Here is a 25,224-nt window from a genome sequence, read left to right as displayed (position 1 = left end):
CTCTAAGAGAAGACCTTCTCTCTGCCCAGGCAGGAGTCACTGTGGACCCGTGCCCTTCCTCTATTGATCCCACAGAGCAATATGAAATTATATTCCAGACTGAATCATTTGCTTCCTTAATGTCTGACTCTCTGTTGGAACATTTGCCCCCAAAGGTCAGGGATCTTGTCTATCACATTCACCGTGAGGTCCCAATAACTAATCGCTATTCCAATAAACACTCGCCCTCATAAAGCAGTGAAGTCATGGCAGTACCCTGCTAAACAAGATGTGTCTATGTTAACTTATCCAGGCCACGTAGAAAACCTAGATTTTATCACTTTCGTCTTTTTTTTTTTTTAAGAAGAAGAAGGTTGAAACCCAGAGAGATGGAGTCACTGCACAGCAGTAGGCGCCAGGTCTGAGATCTGAAGCCAGGTTCTCTAGCTTTAAAATCAGCACTAACACATGTATGTGGAATCTAGAAAAATGGTACAGATGAACCTATTTGCAGGGCAGGAATAGAGAAGCAGATGTAGAGAGCAGACGTGCAGACACGGGATGGGGATGAATCGGGAGATTGGGATTGAAGCATGTGCTCTGCCATGTGTAAAAAAAATCCCTCTAGATTGCTAGAGGGAATCTGCTGAATAGCACAGGGAGCTTGCCTCAGTGCTCTGTAATAATCTAGATGAATGGAATGTGGGGATGAGAGGGAGGCTCAGGAGGAAGGGGACACATGTACACATATAGCTGATTCACTGTCGTACAGCAGAAAATAACACTGTAAAGCAACTGTACCCCAGCAACAAAAAAGCAACGCTCTCGATCCCGGCTCCGCTCAGTGTGTACACACTGTGCGTGCGTGCCTGCTCAGTCACTTCAGTCGTGTCCAGTTCTGTGTGATCCTATGGACTGTAGCCTGTCGGGCTCCTCTGTCCATGGGATTCTCCAGGCAAGAACACTGGAGTGGGTTGCCACACCCTCTTCCAGGGGGTCTTCCTGACCCAGGTGTACCCAATTAATAAGTGAGTCAATCAATACATGAGTGAGTGAAGGAACGAGGATTTGAGTCCAGAACATCTGCCCAGAGCAAGAAGCAAGAAACATACTGAGATTTCCCAGCTCTGTGAAGGGTGAGTCCTAAATGACTTCCTTCACATGCCATCTAACTACAGAGGCAGTCCCCATGCAGGTTACCTGTATGGTGCTGAAAAGGATCTCCATGCCCTGAGCTGCCAGGAAGGCCTCCCTGCCCGATCGGAGCTTGGCAATATGCTTGAGGCAGAGCAGAAGCGCCCGGCGGATCGGAACGAAGGAATTGGCCGTGTCGTGGCTGTGCCAATCCTGATGCAGCCTGAGCAAACCGGGGACGTAGCTTCTGTTCACTGCCCTGCGGCTGTTAGACTCTGAAACCAATGGGAAAAGGCAACATCAATCAAAGGCTCTCCTGGCCACACCCCCCTGAGGATGTCCCAGTGTGCGTGCGTGCTAATTCCTCTTAGTCATTTCAGACTCTTGGCAACCCTGTGGACTATAGCCCACCAGGCTTCTCTGTCCATGAATAGTGGTGTGAGTTGCCATATCCTCCTCTAAGAGATCTTCCCCTCCCACAAAATACTAATTAATCATAAAAGGATGATATTAATTTTCCAGTGTAGAAACTGGTATCCAGTGGCAGATATCAGCTTAATCAAGTGACCAGGGTCAACAACATAAGACAAGATGTTCTGAGAAAGACACAGCATCACTTGAGTATCCGTACTATGATATTCCTGAACCAAAAGCATAACCTGAACATAACCACGAGGAAAATCAGCAAACCAAAGATGAGGGATATGCTGTAAATATCTGATCCACACTTTTCAAAAATGTGAAAGTAGTAAAAGGCCAAAAAAAAAAAAAAAGACCAAGGAATTCAGCTAACAAAGACCGAAAAGACATGACACAGGGATATATGTATACATGTAGCAGAATAAAACTCAATATTCAATATTCAAAAAACTGAGATCATGGCATCCAGTCCCCTCACTTCATGGCAAATAGATGGGGAAACAATGGAAACAGTGATAGACTTTACTTTCTTGGGCTCCAAAATCACTGCAGATGGTGACTGCAGCCATTAAATTAAAAGACGCTTGCTCCTTGGAAGGAAAGCTATGATCAACAGACACAGCATACGTAAAAGCAGAGACATTACTTTGTCAACAAAGGTCCATCTACTTAAAGCTATGGTTTTTCCAGTAGTCATGTATGGATGTGAGAGTTGGACTATAAAGAAAGCTGAGCACCGAAGAATTGATGCTTTTGAACTGTGGTGTTGCAGAAGGCTCTTGAAAGTCCCTTGGACAGCAAGGAGATCCAATCAAACCATCCTAAAGGAAATCAGTTCTGAATATTCATTGGAAGAACTGATGCTGGAGCTGAAACTCCAATACTTTGGCCACTTGATGCAAAGAACTGACTCATTGAAAAAGACCCGGGTTCTGGGAAAGATTGAAGGCGGGAGGAGAAGGGGACGACAGAGGATGAGACGGTTGGATGGCATCACCGACTTGATGGACATGAGTTTGAGCAAGCTCTGGGAGATGGTGAAGGACAGGGAAGCCTGGTGTGCTGCAGTCCATGGGTTTGCAAACAGTTGGATGGGACTGAGCAACTGAACAACAATAGCCGATTCATATTACTGAACAGCAGAAACAAACACAATACAACACAATAGCAAAGTAACTGTACTTCAATAATTTTTTTTAAAAAGATATGGCATGTAAGTACAATATATAGTGAGAATTTAGTCCCTGGACCAAAATTATTTTTTTTTCTTTCCCTGAATAAGGCATTAGTGAAGCAGTTGGTAAAGTCTGAATAAGGTGTTTAGATTAACCCAGTGCTGCTTTCCTGCTGCAGAGAAGGCAACGGCAACTCACTCCAGTACTCTTGCCTGGAAAATCCCATGGACAGAGGAGCCTGGTGGGCTGCAGTCCATGGGGTCGCTAAGAGTCAGGCACGACTGAGCGATTTCACTTTCACTTTTCACTTTCATGCATTGAGGAAGGAAATGGCAACCCACTCCAGTATTCTTGCCTGGAGAATCCCAGGGACAGAGGAGCCTAGTGGGTTGCCGTCTATGGGGTCGCACAGAGTTGGACATGACTGAAGCGACTTAGCAGCAGCAGCAGCAGCTTTCCTGCTGGCTCAATGGTAAAGAATCCACCTGCAATGCAGGAGACCTGGGTTCAATTCTGGGTCAGAAAGATGCCCTGGAGAAAGGAATGGCTACCCACTCCAGTATTGCTTTCTGGAGAATCTCATGGACAGAAGAGCCTGTTGGGAGCCCATGAGGTCACAAAGACTGAGCAACTAGCACACTTAATTACATAGTTTGTTCCCAGGTGGTTCAGTGGTAAAGAATTCACCTGCAGTGCAGGAGACCTGGGTTTGATCCCTGGTCGGGAAGATCCCCTGGAGAAGCATCCCTGGGGAAGGAGAAAGCAACCCATTCCAGTATTCTTGATGGGAAAATTGCATGGACAGAGGAGCTTGGTGGGCTATAGTCCATGGGATTGCAAAGAGTGGGGCACAACTGAGAGACTGGGCATGCACCCACACATAGTATTATGTAAATGCATATTGTTGGATTTTGATAAGCTGGGCTTAGGTAAGTGAATATTCTTGTTTTTAGGAAATCCACAATTGTGAATGTCTATAACTTATTCTCAAATAGTTCAGAAAAAGGATAATTGAGTGTGGAGGAGAGAGAAGAAGGGAAGAGAGATTCACCAGATTTCCATTCCTCTTTCTGGAATCTCAGTGGACTTGGGGTATGGTCATTTGAGCAAACTATAAGACTCAATCCAAATGGAAAGGAAAGGACCCCGAGTGAGAGACATCATGTCGGGAAGGCTGTCGTGTGTAACAGATGTGTTGTGTGTTTTCCCGAAAGAGACTGGAAGCCAGTTTACATAGTCAAGGGGCTGGCTCCATCTGGGAAAGGAATTCCTTGGAGTCAAGCCACCCAACAAGAGACTGGACTCTTATGTGGTGACGAGCAACCTGGCACCAAAAATACCCAGACAGAGGTTGGAAGTCCACCCAGCAGGGAGGTGAGGATGGGGCTTCCTTACATCCTTCAGGGAGCTGTAATAGTAAGATCTTACAGTGCCTTTCCCCTCTTCCACACCACAACTGCAATTTCTTTAAGTTTTTACATTGGAGTATAGACAGTTACCAATGTTACCAATGTTGTGATGGTTATAGGTACATAGCAAAGGGATTCAGCCATACATATCCACTCTCCCCCAAACTCCCCGCCCATCCAGGCTGCCACATCACACTGAGCAGAGCTCCCTGTGCTCTACAATATCGCTGTATAATGGAGTTATTCAGTGGACACACTTGCTATATTTAAAACGGATATATAGCAAGGGTGTACATGTTGTTAGTTGAATGACTCTGCCTGAGAGTCTTATGGGAGGATAAGACCCCTCTGATTGATGTATGGTTTCTTCATTTTCTCAAGATACGGTCTTTTTTTTTTATATTACCTATTTATTTATTCATTTGGCTTCCCAGGTGGCACTAGTGGTAAAGAACCTGCCTGCCAATGCAGGAGATGGAAGAGACACAGGTTCGATCCCTGGGTTGGGAAGATCCCCTTGAGAAGGGCATGGAAACCCACTCCAATACTCTTGCCTGGAGAATTCCATGGACAGAGAAGCCTGGAGGGCTATAGTTCGTAAGATAGCAAAGAGTAGGATCGGAGAAGGCAATGGCAACCCACTCCAGTACTCTTGCCTGGAAAATCCCATGGACAGAGGAGCCTGGTAGGCTGCAGTCCATGGGTTCTCGGAGAGTTGGACACGACTGAAGCAACTTAGCAGCAGCAGCAGCAGCAAAGATCGGGATACAACTAAAGTGACTTACATTTATTTATTTGGCGAAGTAAAGTCTTAGTAGTGGCACTTTGGAGAAGGCAATGGCACCCCACTCCAGTACTCTTGCCTGGAGAATCCCATGGATGGAGGAGCCTGGTGGGCTGCAGTCCATGGGGTCGCTAAGAGTCGGACACTACTGAGCCACTTCACTTTCACTTTTTCACTTTCATGCATTGGAGAAGGAAATGACAACCCACTCCAGTGTTCTTGCCTGGAGAATCCCAGGGCCCGGGGAGCCTGGTGAGCTGACATCTATGGGGTCACCCAGAGTGGGACACGACTGAAGTGACTTAGCAGCAGCAGCAACAGTGGCACTTCGGATCAATTGTTGCAGCAGAAAGGTTCCGTAGTTGAGGCTTAGTTGCCCTGTAGCCTGTGGGATCTTAGTTCCTCAACCAGGGATCGAACTCATGTCCCATGCATTGCAAGGCAGATTCTTAATCACTGAACCACCAGGGAAGTCTCCTCAAGATACAGTTTAAATTCTCTTTGAAGAAACAAAGGGGGAAGAACGGTCTAAGAGACTTCTCTCAACAGCACACATACTCCAGTTTTCATGTTAAACTCCTCACCCTACAGGGCCGGCGGACAACCAACTACCTGTGGAGTAGTGTGGACCTTAGTAGATGGGTAGATCCTCTCTGGATTCTGGTTCTCTCTGCCCTTGTCAACTAGGTGCCCTGTATAACTCTAACCAGCTGACTCTCAGGCACAACGGCCCATATCGTGCAGCTCTGCACTCTGACACTACATTTCTGCATTATCCATACTGTTCACACTGGTTTATAGACAATCTATGCTTTTGGCTGAGTGTGAGAGGGAGAGATCCCTTGTGCTGTAATTGGATAAGCAAAGTTTCAGCCCCGAGTCAGATTTTTCCCTAAGACCATGTAAATGCCCATGAGTGAAAAAAAATGACATGGAAATTGTGTTTTATTCCAGAAGGGTTTTCTCATAATGTTAATAGAATTCTCCTTTTATCCTGCTTGTTTGTCAAATTCTAAACTGTCAGGCTTGACTGAGCCCCACTGAGATTTTTTGACCCATTTGTGCAGTTGCTTTCTTTCTTTTTTTTTTTTTCACTTTTCACAACATTTCATTTAGCCATGACCCTGAACTGAGAGCGATGAGCTTTATTCACTCTGTGATATATTTGTGGTGGACGGTTTAAATCACCTTCATTACCTCCTTTAATGAATTATTCTTTTGTATCAAAAATATTTCTCATCTCGGCTGGTCGTGGCCACAGAGCACTGGAGTTTCTTTGCTGCCTAAATGAGGTTCCAGCCTAGCCAATATCTGATGTTTAAAAGAAATTGAGGATTAAGTAGGAGGCATTAAAGGAAAGTATCGCCTGCTAAAAAGATGACAGAATGGCAAAAAGCAGTGCACAGAGGCCCCATGGGCAGCGAGAGGTTAAGCATTTTTGTCTTTCATCTATTTTAAAAGTATGAGACTAACAATGTGTTATCTTCATGACCTTCATCTCCAGTTTTGTGGGGAGGGCGAGGGAGATACGGGGTGGGGGTGGGGGGGATCTTTAATTGTCTGCGAGAAAAATCCCTTATCAAATCCCGATGATTTTATTCATGGTTTCCTGCTAATCTTCAGCAAGCTGTCCTGTTTACTAACATCGAAAACCACTACACCTCTCCCCCACCCTCTACCCTAAATCAGTCAGTCTTTCTCTGGGGATGGTCCGGAGCTTTGCAAAAGTCAATATGCATCTCAAACCCGACAAAAGGAGGGCATCAAGCTGAACCAATGCAGAGAGGACTCAAAGAATGAAATGAGGGTGGCTGGGATCAGCAGTTTCCAGGAGCTCCAGAAGGTTTGGGGGGAAGACTGTGCTTCTCCTGGGGAGGCCAGATAGCAAGGAGAAGATGTGGGCTTTCATAAGCTGTTTTGGGTGAGCTCAGGGTTTGGGGGTGGGCAGGTAAGGACCCCCCAACCCCCCTTAAAACTGACAAGGTGCACCTTAGCCTGTTTACATAAATGGCTTCCTCCTAAGATTTTCTTGGGGAAAAAAGTTCCTGTTCTGTATTTTTTTTTTTTAATTTCTGAAATGGATTGGTTTATCTTAAGCTGATTCGAGGATGGAGTGGAGTGGGCAGAGAGGACTTCTGAGAACCTTTAATTTAACAGTTCATCCTCAACTCCTAGGGTGTCCCTGGTGGCTCAGAGGTAAAAAATCTACCTACCAACACAGGAGATGTGGGCTCGATCCCCTGAGTCAGGATGATCCACCGAAGGAGGGAATGGCAACCCACTCCAGTATTCGTGCCTGAAGAATCCCCAGACAAGACCAAGGAGCCTGGCAGACTACAATCCATGGGGTCACAAAGAGTCAGACACAATTGAGCAACAGAGCACCCCAACTCCTACTTCATCCAAAGGTGTTATGTCCTGTCTCCATCAGCCCCTCCTTGGAGGCCTCCAGCTGAAAGTCTTCTCTGGCCAGTTTTCCTGTGGCAAGCCCACATCCTGGTCCCCACCTCCCGTTAACTCTCTTAAGTTTTACTATTTCTACCTACCTCTCCAGGTTTTATCCCCCTGATGTCTTATTTGTAGCTAATTCTCAGTCTAAAATGTGGTCTCACAATCTTATTTTTGCTCCTCATTTCTTCATAGAAGTTCAAATGTTTTCTTTAGTACAGACCCCAACGATGCAGCAGATTTTTATACTCAGGAAAAAAACAAACAAACGAAAAACGAAGGGAATATGCCAAGATATCCATAGTACTTATGAGGGAGGAAGATATTGATGATTCAATTTGCTGTGGATTTTTTAGCCTCAATTTACACTTCTCTGTAGTTTTTATTCTCCACGTCATCTACAATGAACCTTAACGAGAGGAAAAAGATAGGTTACGCTTTGACAGGAAGTCCATAGACTATATGCCACGTCATAAATGTTTGTGGGCAGGACAGGCAGTCCCCAGGTTGCCATAGCAACCAATGCACCTTTTTGGTCTTACCCCATCCCTTTCAAAAGTGAATTATCTACCTCACCCCTGAAGGTATTTGAGATCATGATCATCTCTATAAGGATGTTTGTCTTTTAACAAGAAAGCTCAGAAACCTTTAAGACTCAAAACCTGGATTTCTCATGGGGAATTTCTATGCCAGGACAGGCTGATAGAGAAGTAAGTGCCTGATGAGCCAGATTATTATACCTGCAAGCAGCCCAGCACTCTGCTACTGTTATTTGGCAAAACCAGAGGAGATTTCCATGGATGCTGTTTGTTCACCATGTCTGAGAATTTTATCAGCCCTTTAGGGAAAAGTGATGACTCAAAGCAGAGGAAAGGTGGGAACCTGCAGTAGAAGAATGAGCTGCACGCTTTCACAGCCACAGCTCTAGGAATAAGACACACGAATCAGTGCAGAACTCCAAACCCACCTTAACCATCATCGTATGCTCCTCACTGCCTCAGTGGGCAGACCCTTCAGCTTTCTTTATGGATTCCATGCACAAGGCCATGACCTCCACTGCTTTCTAACTTTGTGACCTTGAGCATGTTACTTGACAGCTCTCATCACTAAGACTTAAAAAAAAAAAAAAAAAAAAAAAACCTAATAACGATCTCCTCCTTGAGAATTGTTGAGAAAATTAAATGAGGTAATATATATAAAGTAGATAGCTCAATGCCTGGAATGTAATAAGCACTCAGTGGGCTAAATTGCTTCAGTCGTGTCCGATTCTTTGCAACCCTGTGGACTGTAGCCTGCAAGGTTCCTCTGTCCATGGGATTCTCCAAGCAAGAATACTGGAGTGGGTTGCCATGCCTTCTTCCAGAGGATCTTCCTAACCCAGGGATCCAACCCAGGTCTCCTGCATTGCAGATGGGTTCTTTACCATCTGAGCCCACCAGGGAAGCCCATAATCATGATAAGCATTATCTATTTAAAATTCCAATACTTTGCTCCACCTGAGGTGAAGAGCTGACTCATTGGAAAAGACCCCAATGCTGGGAAAAGAGTGAAGGCAGGAGGATAAGGAGACGATAGAGGATGAGATAGTTGGATGGCATCACCAACTCAAAAGACATGAGTTTGAGCAAGCTCCAGGAGATGGTGAAGGGCAGGGAAGCCTGGCGTGCTGCAGTCCGTGGGGTCACAAAGAGTTGGACACAACTGAGCAACTGAACTACAACAACAATTTATTATTTCAACTGGCCCTCTGTAATTTTGGACAGCAAACTGTCAACTGCGCAGGACATGAACACATTCCTTTGGACAGCCTCATGCAAGAACAGGAGCACCAGGGTCACATAGCTGCTGATCTGCATTTTGACTGTACCAGCTGCATAACCTTGGGTAAGTTGCTAAGCCACTCTGGACTACATTTCCATTATCTGCAAATATTAAAGCAAGATAAAAAGGAAACAATGACAGCATCAACCTTACACATCCGTTATAAAGAATGAATACACAGTGCAGCCCCTTGAACCACATATGTGCTCAATAAAAGCTCAAGAGGATGTGCTCGAACAGAAACCTTTCCCCATATGGATTCCATTCAAACTTCACATACATTTCACCAGTGAGAATAGCCCAAGCAAAAGTTTCAAAAGAAGTAAAATTGATAACCAGAGTCCTTCAATCCCCATGTAATGTAATTGACTTCTTACCCCAAATGACCATCCCTTTTACATAGCTGCCTTAGACACCCCAAAAGACATGCTGAGGATCACTTCCCAGTGTTATCCCAGGACCCCTTACAGACAATGTCCATAATGTAGACCTTAAGGAACTATAAGTAGTTCCCTCTCTGGAAAAATTTACCCCAGTTGGGTCCCATTACTAAAGCTTTTTTAGAGGCCTGGTTAGTGTTATGAGATCTTCTTGATTGATAATGGTTAACTGTTTAATAACTCATCCTTGCTTTTGATATGCACATATATGAGTAAGAATATATACCAGGATTCCAGGCCCCCACCATTCTTGAGAACAGAAATCATGTTCAACCATACAGCATACTAGGACATCACGCTCGCAAGAAATTCCTAGGAAGACTAAATAGATTTATTATCAGCTTGATTTCCTTTTGTTTCAGGAACTTCATGGAAATTCATTCATATGAACTATTGGCAATTCAGCTAGCCCTTTTCAGGAAAGTGGTCCTCTTCTCAGAAGAGAAGACCACTCCCTGGGCTCATCAAACAAATCTTCCTCCCCAAGGTTTGCTTCCAAACCCTCTCGTCCCTGGATCCCCCAGACCAGAGCAGTTACATCACAAACACTGCCTGATCTTCATCAAGACCCCATATGGAAAGATCTAGTTGGAGCCACAGAACTCACACTGTGTAATATCTCACCCTAGATCTCCCCCTTTCGAGATATTACTACAACCCAAGATAATGGTGACCTTAACTACAGCCAACAGATGCTTTTAGCGGTCTTTTCATGGAGTCCATTTAGAAGATGTTTCTGGACAAAGCAGGCTTTTACCAAGCCTTCTAAGTCCTGTACATGAACAAAAGCTGCCTCTTTGCCACTTTAACACCAGTTAAAATTACTGAGTATTTATTTACTGACTGTTTCCTCTGTGCTCAGCATTGGGCTAATCAGCCTACATGATCATCTCATTTGTCTCATGAAAATGCTTGAAGATAAGCATTATTTGCCTCCTCTTACAAATGAAGACACAGAGGCTGAGAGAAGTTAAATAACTTATTTAAGTCCTGAGAGCTTGTAAATGGCATATGGAGAATTCAAATGGAATCCCCCATCTGCCTCCAAAGCTGACAACCCACATTGTTATCCCCAAAGCTCTGATGCTGGTTTGCAGAGATTACACTGCTTTGCATTCAGATAAAGACCCTTCATGGTTACCAGGAGAAGCAGCTTCCTGCAGAAGGTTTCTGAAAGGCCAAAGGAGATAAAGTCAGCAGAACACCTGAGGTGCTTGAGGGGCGTGGCTACCTGCCAAATCTAACCTGGCTCAGCCCCTCCACCCAATCACCCTCCAGCATCTTCTCTGCTACCTCCCAGGCCCCTAAATTGTGATGAGAGTTGATTTTTTTTTTCAAACTGGAGTATAATTGCTTTGGGCTTCCCAGGTGGCACAAGTGGTAAGAACCTGCCTGCCAATGCAGAAGACATTAGAGATGGGGGTTCCATCCCTGGGTTGGGAAGATCCCCTGGAGGAGGGCATGGCAACTCACTCTAGTATTCTTGCCTGGAGAATCCCATGGACAAAGAAGCTTGTCAGGCTACAGTTCATAGGGTCACAAAGAATCAGACACGACTGCAGCAACTTAGCGCACACACACACACACAATTGCTTTACAATGTTGTGTTAGTTTATGCTGTACAACAATGTGAATCAGCTACAGGTATGTATATATCCCCTCGCTCTTGAACCTCCCTCCTACACCTCCATCCCACCCCCTAAGGTCATCACAGAGCATCGAGCTGAGCTCCCTGTGCTATACAGCAGCTTCCCACTAGCCATCTGTTTTAAACACGGGAATATACAGATGTCAGCGCTGCTCTCTCAGTTCATCCCACTCTCCCCGCCAACTCCCCGTGCCCCCATGCCCACATGCCTGTTCTCTGTGTCTGCATCTTTATTCCTGCCCTGGAAAAAGGCCCATCAGTACCATTTTTCTAGATTCCCTATGTGTGTGTTAATATATGATGTTTGTTTCTCTCTCTCTGACATACTTCAGAGAGCTGATTTTTTATAGGAAACTCAAGGTTTGTGCATTCAATGTGCTAAGTCGCTTCAGTCATGTCCGTCTCCATGTGACCCTACGGACTGTAGCCCCCCAGGCTCCTCTGTCCATGGGATTCTCCAGGCAAGAATTCTGCAACATGTTGTCATTGCCTTCCTCCAGGGGATCTTCCTGACCAAGGTATGGAACTTGGGTCTCCAGCATTGCAGGCAGATTCTTTAGCATATGAGCCACCAGGGAAGCCCAAGAAGGTTTAAGGAGCCAAACAAACAGCCGACGGTTCTTGGGGTCACTGCAGGGGATGTTCAAGAGCCCTCCTGACACCTAGCAGTGATGCCCTGAGGCCAACCCCTATGTCAGGCCCAGGGGGTGAGTGTAGGGCTTCTGAGGAAAGGAGGGGTCAGCTTTCAGCCTCCGCTGGCAGCTGCATAGACGCTCCCCACAAAGGAGAAGCTATGATATATGTATTGAAACACAACTAATCTTAATGCCAGAAGTAATGGAAATTATACTCCATTATCTTTAGCTCAAATAAGAATAATGATATTGAATTAGCTTGCAGGTATTTTCTTTTTATCTTTGTAAAATAGATACATTTCAGTAAACCTGGCTGTAAAGTAAATTTGGATTTTAAGCAAATCTTGTTTTCCCATTGACTGCCTTTTGAAAATTAAAGATGCTTTTCCTAAGCTTCAGTGAGAGTGGCTTAAAAGGGTAAGAAAACATCCTTCATAGTATTGTTTTAAATCTAGACTCACTCACTGTTGGTTAGGTTGTTTTGTTTGTTTTTATCACCAACTCCTTCTAATGCCTTTCCATAGATACATTCCCAAGCTGGAGAACTTTTTCCACTCTTGAGAAAGCCTCAGAAGTGATATCTGCCTCTTCCTGCACACACCCAGTGCTTCCTCTGGTCCATCAAGCGTGCCATGTCCAAGTGTCAGGATGCACTGCCTCGGAGGAAGGGACGACTAGTAAGGACATACTCCAGACCCGAAACTGCCCCACCACTTCCCTGAACTCCATATGATGAAGCCATCTCATCTTGTACTTTATCAATTCTCAGACATTTTTTTTTCACATTTTAAGCTGTTCCAAATTTAAGGTGCTTCTAACTAACGATGGTATTTCAATGGCAACTGGCAGCATTCTCTTTCTCTCAGTGGCATGTACACATGGTGCTTCTTATAATCAATGACATCTTCGATTTGAGGAAGCAGGATTATTTCTTCAGTATCTAGTTTGAAAATTTTCTAAAAGGAGCTGGTTCCCAGCAAGCGGTGATCACATGAGGGCTTTGCTCAGCAAATGCAAATAAGCGGAGACAACTTGTCCCGAAAGCCAGACCTTGCTGTGACGAGGCAGGCAGTAAATCATCAGCTAGAACCATACTCCTACCCCAAACCCCAGACACCACTCCTCATTCATTCAACAAACACTGCTAACAACTGCTGTGTGCCAGTATGTTCCAGACACCACCGTAGGCCTTGGTGATATCTCAGCAGGAAATGAGATGGACCAAGTCTCTGTTCTAAGGGGTTTCTATTCCCTTGGGGGAGATTCAAATGGGCAAGAGCTGTGCTGTGCTTACTCACTCAGTCGTGTCCGACTCTTTGTGACCCCATGGACTGTAGCCCGCCAGGTTCCTCTGTCCATGGGTTCTCCCACCAAGGATACTGGAGTGGGTTGCCATGCCCTCCTCCAGGGGATCTTCCCAACCCAGGTATTAAACCCAGGTCTCCCACATTGCAGGTGGATTCTTTACTGTCTGAGCCACCAGGGAAACCCAAGAATACTAGAGTGGGTAAGCCTATCCTTTCTCCAGCGGATCTTCCTCACCCAGGAATCAAGTCAGGGTCTCCTGCATTGCATACAGATTCTTTACCAGCTGAGTTACCAGGGAAGCCCTCAAATAGGCATACACAGACACAGATTAGGTAAATTCAGATAATGACAGTGAAAATTAAATAATGAGGAAATTCCCTGGATGGTCCAGTTGCTAAGACTTCCCACTCCTAATGCAGGAGGTCTGGGTTCGGTCCCTGGTCAGGGAACTAGATCCCATAAGCTGCAATTAAGAGTTCACATGCCCCAAAGAATATTGAGGATCCTGCGTGCTGCAACTAAGACCCAGCATAGTCAAAAAAATTAAAATTAAAAAAATAATAATAAAATAATGATTCTAGAGGGACTGGGTAGGGTAGCTATTATAGATCAGTGGTCGGGGCAGCCCTTTGAGGGGGACATTAGCGCTGAGACCGGAATGTAGGAAGGAGTCAGGATGCAGACATCCAAGAACAGAAAATTCTAGTAATCTTGAGATCAGAGCAAGTGGCTAAGCCCAAATTTGGTGAGTGCAAATAACAAAAAGCCTAGAAGCTAAAGGCAGGTGAACAGAGTGAGGGGAGGGCAATAGGAGATGACTGAAAAGAAGGGCGGGTGTCAGAGGGCGGGGCCCCCACCTCTTGACATTCCTCACAGGGGGTTGTGCAAGTTCAGGTCAGGGGAGGGACGGATATGTCAGGTAGATTTTCTCACTCTCCTTTCTATTATTTATTTTTGACATCTCTGCAAGAAAGCCCTTAGGAATGAACATCTTTGTCCAGACCTAAAATTTCCCAGGAGTTTTCCTATCCATCCAGAGTTTTCTTCTGAATTTGGATTCTTATTACCTGCTAAGTCCTAAGACAAACCACTGTCTCTTCTGGGTCGTTGTTAGTAACCTTCCTCCTAGTTTCATTTTGCCATTTCCATGTTCAGCTCATCAGAAGCTGACACTTAAAGAAGAAAGCCAGAATTATACCTGGAAGGAGAAACACAGAGCACTCTCCTTTCTCCGTCAATGGATGCAGGAGACACCTATCTGCCGTGGCCCTGCCAGTGTCCAATCAGAGTGAAAACAAGCACTGTGGGCTGCAAGAAAAGAAATCTGCACGGTGGCGCAAAGGTCACATGCAAATTGGTTCACGCAGCATCATGCCTCCATGCCTCCACATGCGCAGAAGACAACAGCTAGGAGCTGAGTCTCCCTGCTCCTGGCGTGCCACCCTTTAGCCTGATGACACCCAATAGCACAGTGCTGTAAAATCCCACAGCATGCCTGAGCCTCCTGTGTCCTCGTTTAAACTCTACCCTATCGCCTATAAATTACAGATGTGAGAATTGGGCCATATGGAAGGCTGAGCATGGAAGAATTGATGCTTTTGAACTGTGGTGCTGGAGAAGACTCTTGAGAGTCCCTTGGACTGCAAGCAGATCACATCAGTCCATCCTAAAAGAAATCAACCCTGAATGTTCATTGGAAGGACTGATGCTGAAGTTGAAGCTGCAGTACTCTGGCCACCTGATGTGAACAGATGACTCATTTGAAAACCCCCTGATGCTGGGAAATATTGAGGGCAGGAGGAGAAGGGGACGACATAGGATGAGATGGTTGGATGGCATCACTGACTCGATGGACATGAGTTTGAGCAAACTCCAGGAGATGGTGAAGGACAGAAGAGCCTGGCGTGCTACAGTCCCTGGGGTCACAAAGAGTCCAACACAACTGTGACTGAACAACTATCATCTGTCACCTGTAATCCTTCCAGTCCCCTCTCCTACCACCTGGAAGGTGCCAGCAGCAGCCTTCTCCTTGGCCCCATGCTTCCTTCTCCCTGCCACTGCTCAACACATCTTACTAAAATGCAAACTCAGATGCTCTCATCCTCTGCCAGAACAATGTAACAGCTCAGGGAAATCCGGAAGGTCTGTGAATGCCAACAGGGTCCTGATGTTCTCTGGGTCTCCTTGAATGGATAGGAGAGGTTGCCAGGCTGTGCACCCCTGGAACTCAGGGGTGTGTGTTAGTCCCTCAGTCGTGCCCAACTCTTTGCGACCCCATGGACTGGAGCCCACCTGGATACTCTGTCCATGGGATTCTCCAGGCAAGAATACCGGAGTGGGTTACCATTCCCTTCTGCAGGGGATCTCCCCAACCCAGAGATCAAACCCAGGTCTCCCACATTGCAGGCAGATTCTTTACTGTTTGAGTTACCTGGGAAGCCCCAGAATTAAGGGGAGGGGCTGAGAAGGAGGCTGAGTGGGGCCTCTGACCCCCACTTCTACCAGGGCAGCTCTGCTGTCAGCTGTTTACATGCAATAGTTCTGCCAAGGTATTTAAAACAGTTTTATTTCATTTTTTTTAAAGATTTGTTCTTTGATGTGGACCATCTTTAAAGTCTTTGTTGAATTTGTGATGAGGTTACTTCGACTTTATGTTTTCTGGGGGTTTTTTTGTTTTTGTTTTTTTGTTTTTTTTGTGTTTTTTTTTTGGCACTGACACATGTGGGATCTTAGCTCGCTGACTGGGGATCAAACCCTCACCCCCTGCACTGAAGGGCAAAGTCTTAACCACTGGACCACCAGGGAAGTCCCTAAAACAGTTTTATTTCTTTAAAAGACTTGACCTCCTCTGGGAGTGAAACAGAGGGATGGATTTCAGTCCCAGTGTACCGAGGGCACATCACACAATCTTAGGCAAATCAGCAATCCTCTTTCAACCTCAATGCTTTGTCTATAGAACAGTTTTCCAGCCTCCACTATTGATATTTGGGTCTGGAGAAGACCATAATGCTGGGAAAGATTGAAGGCAGAAGGAGAAGAGGGAGACAGAGAATGAGGTGGTTGGATGGCATCAACAATTCAATGGACTTGAACTTGGGCAAATTCTGGGAGATAGTGAGACCTGGCATGCTGCAGTCCATGGGGTCCCAAACAGTTGGGCATGACTTGGCGACTGAACAACAACATTATGTCTTGGGGTAGGGTGGGGGAGAGCTGCCCTGTGCGTTGCAGGATGTTTAGAAGCATCCCAATCTCTACTCACGTGATGCCAGGAACACCCCCACTCCCTGCAGATGCAACAACTAAAAATGTCTCCAGACCTTATTATTAATAAATGTTCCCTTGGGACAAATCACTCACTTTGAGAGCTGCTGCTCTAGAAGACTTAAATATTTACCTGTCTTGCAGGACTACAGTAAGCATTAAATGAGATAATATATGAAAAAGTGCTTGGCAAACTGCTCTTATTAGACGTCTGTAGGAAGCAGCTGACTTACAACCTGACAAATGCAAATAATTGTACACTCAATCCTGAATGTGATGAGAAAGATACCATGCACGTTCAGAGCCCTGAGATGTTTATCTTTTTGTCTATCTCTTTAAATCTTTGTGATACTTTATCTCTATCAATCCATAGCCAGTCATTCATTATGTCAGGGTGACACGAATTCTAAAATCCAGAATATTTAGAGCTCAGCAATCCTGGATGTTAACCCCTGCTTCCCCAGAATGAAAATAAAGTATGTTTAAGGGCATGTGGATCAACTCAGAAGGCCTGTTCTTCTGTGTTCATCTACTTACTTCTTTTATTGGAAAAATCAAAAAGCTTACAGAAGGAAGACAGACAGTAAAAACAACTCTGTATCATTCAGCACTGAGGCAGACGCTGGGAGACGGGATGACATTTCAACAGGAGTTATGCTCATGTGTGACCCATTTCTGAAACTCAGTATTCCTCAAGTGGTACTGATAATAAAGTGAGAGTTGATCTTTATAGAGACAGACTAAGATCTAGCACTACGCTCCCGCGATGAGCACATCAACTTGCTTGTTGTTGTTATTTTTTAGTCGCTAAGTCGTGTTTGATTCTTTGCAACCCTGTGGGCTGTAGCCTTCCAGGTTCCTGTGTCCATGGGATGCTCTAGACAAGAATATTGGAGTGGGTTGCCATGCCTTCCTCCAGGGCAGCTTCCCAATCCAGGGATTAAACCAGAGTTTCCTGCATTGCCGGCAGATTCTTTACCACTGAGCCACCAGGGAAGCCCACCACTTTGTTTAAATCTTACTAATTATCCTTGGAGGGTATCATCTTCCCTGCTTTACCAGTGGGGAAATTGTAGCACAGAATCTTGACGGAACCCACCCAGCGTGGCCACGATTTGAGTTCAGTCTGTTGAGAGCCAGCATTGATACCATCGTACAAACACTCTTCTCCATCGTGTTTCATCCTTCTAGCAAGTAAGAGGTTTGAGCTTTCAGCAAACACAGGCTACCTTCACACATGACCCTGAGCCTCCCTGAACACATTTGCAGTGTTGTCAAAGCAACATCACGGCTCAAATCTACAGTCAGATAATCAGGCAGAGGGAAAGCACTAGAGGGAAAAGCAGGTCTTTAATGCTGGAGAAAAGGATCATCTGAAAACACAGCCAGCCTCCTTCTCGGGTGTGAGAGCCAGAATGGTTGCAGTCTTATTAAAACAATATATTCTGCAGACAACAGTTTTATGTCAAGCAGAGAAAATACACGACCACAGTCCACAGTTCTGTTATACCCCGTGTGGGTACCTGGAACACCCTGGCCACCTCGGGAAGGTGGTTTACCATCCTGCCCATACTAACAGGGCTTCCCAGGTGAGGCTAGAAGTAAAGAGTCCTCCTGCCAATGCAGGAGATGCAAGAGATGCGGGTTCAATCCCTAGATCAGGAAGATCCCCTTTAAGAGGGCATGGAAACCCACTCTAGAACTCCAATGCACAGAGGAGCCTGGCAGGCGACAGTCCATGGGGCCACGATAGTCGGACACGATTGAAGCGACTTAGCACACACCATACTAACAGTCTAAATTCCAATGAAAGCTGACCCTCCTCACTTAATTAGGTTAAGTTTAATTGCTTCATTAGTCCTCTTAGTCCCAAGAGCCTCAAAAGTTACTTGACTAGGGCTAAGGATGAAGATAACAATTTTGCATCTCTCAGCCAAACTGGAGGAGCTCTTCCTTAGGACCAGCACACAGTAAAAACGAGCGTAGTTTTCCAACCCTCCTAAAGGATTCATCTGTCCAACTTTAAATTATAATCCCTGACAATATACTGAGTTCTGAAAGTGCCTCATGAGAATATTTACTTTGGAGGTTCACAAGCTTCATTCCTTCAAACCCTAAGGAACATCCGTGGAAGCTTCTCAGTGTCAGTCAAACGGGTCAGAGAAAGGAGAGGGGACAAGGGCGAGGTCAGGCTGTGATTCACTGGGCTCTCCCACCTCTGCTCCTGTTTCATCTGCTTTAGATGTGTCTTCTCCTCAGAAGAGGGCTTCCCAGGTGGTGCAATGGTGAAGAATCCGTCTGCCAATGCAGGAGATGCAGGAGACGTGAGTTTGATCCCTGGGTTGGGAAGTTCCCCTGGAGAAGGGCATGGCTACCCACTCCAGTATTCTTGCCTAGAGCATCCCACGGACAGAGGAGCCTGGCGGGCTGCAGTCCACAGGGTCGCAGGGAGCCAGACGCGACTGAGCACACAGCAGGCATGCTCCTCAAAAGACTTCCTTTAAAAAAAAATTGTTTCTTCTACTAAAGCACTCTCAAACCACTCAATCTGTATAACCCTCCCTTTTCCAGAAAATGAAACTGAGTCACATACAATGACAAAGAACTGATTAAAGGTCATCTGCCCATCAGCCAAGTCCAGGTTTCCTTGGCTCCAAGTGGGAGGCAGGAATCATCCTTGAAATAGGAAGATTTTCTGCTTTGAAGGAAGGCACAACTAAGTTCAAATCTTAGTTCTCCACTCACTACTTATGGGATCTTGGGGGAAAGCATTAACCTCTCCTAAGGACAACTTCCTCATATGTAAACTGGAAATATAAAATATGCGACAAGGGCCAGTGCTCTGTAATTAATAGTTACGATCATTATTCATTGAAGGTATTCTAACAATAATTCCCTTCCCACTGCCCACCTTCCTGCCCCCTTCCTCGAAGGCTGGCAGTGAACAGCTCATGAAACATATTATCAAATGGGATGTGGGATGCCTGTGAACCGCGGGAAGGCAGGTGGACATCTTCCTTAAGCGAGTAAGATACAGGAAAATACAGGTTATCACGGGGGTTCAAGGGAGATGGGGAAAGTAAGTTGCAGAATTTGCTGCCCTTGACCAGAGGCATCCCTCAAAAGAGCTGCTCGAGATGCCAGATGCCCCCGCCCGCAGTACATCTTTCTCAGTCACGCTGACCTCACCTCGAGAGCAACAAATTCCCGCAGCTTTTCCAACCCCAGGTTCCGCTCACCCTGCCTTCTTTCTCCCAGCTCCCTTAAATGATGGCTGAGCAAATGCCTCCGAGACCATCTTCAGCTAATTTCCTTCAAGACATGCAAGCTGCTAACGCTGGGAAGCACAGATAGTGTGGAATAGCAAATATGGCCAAAATTAGATTAAAATAACCTCCTGATAAACAAATTACTCACTGAAAATAAATATTGGACTAGCGCGACCGAGATAACTAAAAGAACAGCACCACCACATGGCAGAAAGAGGAACTACAGGAGCTGCCTTTTGTGGCCAGCGCCGATCAGCTAGGTCCCCCAACTAGGGGAAAAAATTTTCCCCAAACTAGGGGGGCGGGGGGGGAAATTACTCAAAAAAAAAAAAGAACCAAGGGGGAAAAATACCAAGTTGAATGCGGCATGACGTATTAGAGGTCTGGAAGCCCTCCCGGTCTTGTCCCCTTCTCCTCTCGCTCACTGCATCGTTCACCAGCCTCACAGCAGATTCTGGCCTCTAGGGCAGCCACGTGTATGTGTTGGGCACCCCTCACTGGGTCCCCTTCAGATGCTTGTATGGGATGGACCAGGGACTTTCTCAACTAAATGCCAGACGCGACCACAAAAAAAAACGAAGAAAAAATCCTAAGACTTAGAAAGCATTTAACTTCCTTTCAGCTTTTGATTTTATCTTCTTTGGGCTAAATAAACCTACCCTCTTTTGTATCTATCCTTGGTATGCACAGGGCTCAGGTTTCAGGGATCTACAGCAAATAAGCTCTGCAGTCCACAAGCTGTGTGCATTACTTAAGCTCTGCAGGCCTCAGTTCCTATACCTGTGAAATGGGTATGAGGAGACCTCCTTGCTAGGCAACATGTATATACATAGTTAATGACACTCAAGCCAGTCAATGAATGGTAGATATCTGTGCTATCATGTCCATCCCACTCTGTGCTGGACAAAGTCCATCACAGCTGTGCATCCCAGTGTGACAAATGCAAAAATCTATCCATATTATCTGAAGTTCATTTCTGGATCATCACAAAATAACCCGGCTCGCTTCTGCAGTAGTTATGGTGGCAGAAAGCACATCCGGTCTGTAATGACACCACAGTGCGATTCTTTCCAGGGACAGGAATTGGGCTGGTCTCTTCATTAAGGTATATTGAAAGCAGGTATATGAGGCTTAAGTCAGGAAATAAGAATTCTTCCTTAGTTAACACTGCGTTACAGCAGCTGTCCCCACCCTTTTTGGCATCAGGGACTGGTTTCAGGGGTGGGGGATGGTTTCCGGATGATCCAAGTGCACTACATTTATTGCGAATCTTATTTCTAGTATTATTATGTCAGCTGCACCTCAGGTCATCAAGCGTTAGATCCCAGAGGTTGGGGACCCCTGTGCTAGAGTTTCTCTGGGCCCAGCTCAGTGAGAGGTGTGGGGGCTATAATAGGGACCCCAGCCCCCATGGAGGCATACCCTGCAGGAAAAACACATACATACATACACAGAAACACATACACACAGACTCTTATGCAAAAATGCAGGAATCATTGATTGCAGATAGTTGGTTCTTACAAGTATGCATGCACATGTGGCTTCAGTCATGTCCGACTCTTTTCAACCCCATGGACTCTAGCCCACCAGGCTCCGCTGTCCATGGGATTGTCCAGAGAAGAATACTGGAATGGGTTGCCATGCCCTCCTCCAGGGGATCTTTGCAACCCAGGGATTGAACCCGAGTCTGTTGCATCTCCTGCATTGGCAGGTGGGTTCTTTACCACAGGCACCACCTGGGAAGCCCCAAAATGAGGAGGGGGGTGAATAAAACCAATAGTTTTTTGGGGGGATCTAGACAACAAATTGTATTATAATCATCCAATTCATTAAGAGACTGCATCTTAATTATTCCAACCACTAAAAAGAAATGGTAATTATGTGATGTGACAGACATGCAAATTATTGCTATAATGGCCACCGTAATATACAGAGGTAGCAAATCAACACTGTTACATGTATACAATGTTAAGTGTCACATATATTTCAATTTTAGAAAAGATTAATAGTATCCTAGGTTCTCAGGGAGCCCTATATTTTCATGAATGTGTCTCAGAGGCCACCTTAAGGCAAGAATCGTTGGGAAATGGACAGAGAGCGCTCTCAGCTCTCTACTCAAAAAAAAAAAAAAAGATTGAACACCACTGCACTAAGCAACCCAGAAAGTCTTTTCCAGTTCTAATGGTCTGACTCCATGGCCCTCACATGGAAACTAAAGGGAAAACACTCCCTAGGTAGAACCCATTGGAGAAGGAAATGGCAACCCACTCCAGTGTTCTTGCCTGGAGAATCCCAGGGACGGGGGAGCCTGGTGGGCTGCCGTCTATGGGGTGGCACAGAGTCGGACATGACTGAAGCGACTTAGCAGCAGCAGCAGCAGCAGCAGCAGGTAGAACCCAGGGGTACCTGGCTTGTCCAGAAGCCAGGAGGACAGATTCCAGCCCCCGTGGTGACCCAGACTGTACATGTGAACCCCAAGAAGGCTATACTGCCCCACAGCTACTGGTGTGTGTCAGAAGTTCAAAGGAATTACCGTGCCTACCATCCTGAAACACTGATGCCCTACTGAGAACTAAGAGCTCCTAGAATTCCCACAAAAGCCTCAGTCGGGACATTTCTTACATGGCTAGTTCTCTGACATTTGGCCACAGAGCATCTCTCTGACCATCACGGCCTCTGGTCCCTGCACAGCTGCTTGACAGACCACAGGAGAAGACCGCTGAGAGCCTGAGAGGCACCAAAAGGCCCCTTCCCCTAGCAACAGGATGCACTGTCCCCTGGATCCCACTGGACAGGCTTCTCTAGGGAGATCACAGAGAACCCCTCTTCCTGCCCGACTTGCCCCAGCTCCCCTGCATTCGCCATCCCTCCACTAACTCACTTTGCCATTTCAAACACCCTCCATTGCCCCCACTTATGCAAACTCCCAGACTCCTCTAAATGAAAACTCTGAAGCTGGAGGGTGGTCTGAAGTAGACCCACCACCCTCTTACCAAGATATAGGCCTGGGACCTCCCTGGTGGTCCAGTGGTTAAAACTCCACGCTTCTACTGCAGAGGGCATGGGTTCGATCCCCAGTCGGGGAACTAAGATCCTGCATGCGAAATGGCCCATTAAGAATTTTTAAATAAATAAATAAGATGTAGGGCCTGAGACAGAAAGTGCTTCAAGTGTTACCTTGTTGTGGGCAGCAAGGTGACTGCCAAGATATCACATGAAGATTCACCACTGGAGCTGGTACAGATCAGAAAGAATCCCACAGCGCACACTCATTCCAAGCATCCCTGCCAGGGCCTGCACTTCTCTGAACTCCAGTTATACCTAATGCTCATGGAAGGATGTCAGGGTACATGCTACCTGGAAGCTTCCCTGGTGACTCAGTGGTAAAGAATCTGCCTGCCAATCCAGGAGACTCGGGTTCGATCCCTGGGTTGGGAAGATCCCCTGGAGAAGGAAACAGCAGCCCACTCCAATATTCCTTCCTGGAAAATCCCACGGACAGAGGAACCTGGCAGGCTACTGTCCATGGGGTCACAAAAGAATCAGACATGACTGAGCACACACACACACACACACACACACACACACACGGACACAGAGAACAGAGCAGTTGCCAAAGAGGAGGGAAGATGGGAGAGTCTGGGCTTAGGAGAAGCAAACTATGTTGGATGAACAACAAGGTCCTCCTGTTTAGCACAGGGAACTATATTCAATATTCTGAGATAAACCATAATGTAAAATAATATAAAAAAGAATATACATAAGTGAGACACCTTGCTGTACAGCAGAAAGTAACACAACATTGCAAGCCAACTATACTTCAATAAATTAATAAAAATTTTAAAAGGGATAGGGCAAAGGACCATGCATTGTTTTGATTCACTGGAGGAAAATAATTGCCTGCCATAGAAGCCTTATTTCTTAATTAAACCTTTATTAAGTTTTGTGGATAAAAAGCTAAATGTTTTTGTGTATGATAAAGCATAAAAGGGTAAAACTTTCACTACAGGAAGATTTAGCATTTGCACATGTGTGGGTAGAAGGAGGGAAGCTGATAGAATAAAGGATTAGACTCTGGATTAGATGATTCCATGTACACACAAAAAGGACCCTTGAATGAGCAATGACCTTAATTATTAGGATTCTAAATTTCAGAAGGTATTGGGGAAAATGCCTAGAACTTCCAAGTTTATTTTGCCTGCTGTTGCTTAGAAAGGGAAAGAGATGAGAGCTGTCTTTTAGTTCGTTTCTCTCTGCCTACCATCTACCTGCTCTTCTTTGGCTTCTCATGCAGAAGCTACTTGATGGAAAAAAGAGCTGAAATAAAATAACGAAACTGTCCTAATGCAAACTGGTGTTCTCTGCCTTTCTTTGTTACACTGGGTGGCTCCAAGGCTTCCAGATCCCCCAGCCCTACTCTGTTATTGGTGGGGGTTACCTCCTATCACCTACTACTGATAAAACTTTTTGACCTCAGATTCCCAAGCCCACCTGTGTTCACTGTCCGCAATGTAGTAGATATGTCCTTCGGGCTCTATTTTGACTGGGGAATATTCTCCTTTTGTGACACAATTATGTTGTTATTGTTGTTCAGTTGCTAAGTCCTGTCTGACTCTTTGCGACCCCCATGGTCGCAAAGGAGGATTCTTTACCACTGAGCCACTAGGGAAGCCCCATGATGAAATTATAGAGATATACTAAGAAGGACAACTTTTATACTGATAGGTATAAGTAGAAAGGCCAGAATAACCACCAGCTAAAAAGAGTGTGCTTTCAAGAGATAAATGTTCATGGAAATATTCTAGATATCAGTGTCACACAGTGAGGATTTGAATTTTAGACAGAAATTAGCTTCCTGCATTTAGGTTCAGTGGAAACAATCTCATCTGGGATCCAAAGTGACATTCCATGTCAAATCTTAACTATGCAAGAAGGCATTTGAAGACAACTGCAGAATTCCATGACAACCGTCTCCCCTGCAGTACCCCAGCCAGCCTAAATGCAGCAGCAGCACACACACTCAGACCTCACATGCCACACCATACCGCTTAGGCTGGCAGGACAAAGATGGCAACTGCTCCTGCCCAAATCCATGAAAGACCTTGCCATTGAAACTCAGCCCTCTTGAACCTTCCTACGTTGGTGGTGGGAATGTAAAGTGGTGCAGCTACAGTGGAAAGCAATATGGAGGCTTCTCAGAAACTAAAAATAGAACTACCATGTGACCTACCAATTCAACCCCTGGGGGTATATCTGAAAAAAACAAACAAAACGAATTCCAAAAGATACATACATCCCAATGTCCATAGCAGCATTACAAGTGATCGCTAAGGTATGGAAGAAACCTACGTCTCTATCAACAGATAAATGGGTAAAGATGAGTACTGTATACACATATTATGGAACACTATGCAGTCATTAAAAAGGAATGGAATTTTGATATTTGCCACATCATCTATAGACTTGGGACTTCCCTGGTGGCTCAGATGG

General features: G+C 45.5%; 1 protein-coding gene across 2 annotated transcripts in view; it reads right to left on the bottom strand.

Annotated features, from left to right (window-relative positions):
* The window catches only part of AGBL1 (AGBL carboxypeptidase 1), a 932,974-nt gene that overhangs the window by 763,476 nt on the left and 144,274 nt on the right, over positions 1 to 25,224 (bottom strand). For both annotated transcript variants that reach the window (XM_070775073.1, XM_070775072.1), the window contains exon 7: positions 1,180 to 1,388. In XM_070775073.1, the coding sequence (XP_070631174.1) occupies positions 1,180 to 1,388 (209 nt within the window). The remainder of the gene's footprint in view (positions 1 to 1,179; positions 1,389 to 25,224) is intronic.

This window comes from Bos indicus, chromosome 21 (genome assembly GCF_029378745.1).
Source record: "Bos indicus isolate NIAB-ARS_2022 breed Sahiwal x Tharparkar chromosome 21, NIAB-ARS_B.indTharparkar_mat_pri_1.0, whole genome shotgun sequence".
Lineage (NCBI taxonomy): Eukaryota > Metazoa > Chordata > Mammalia > Artiodactyla > Bovidae > Bos > Bos indicus.
The sequence above is the reverse complement of the archived record's forward strand: the minus strand, read 5'-3'. Positions and strand labels throughout refer to the sequence as shown.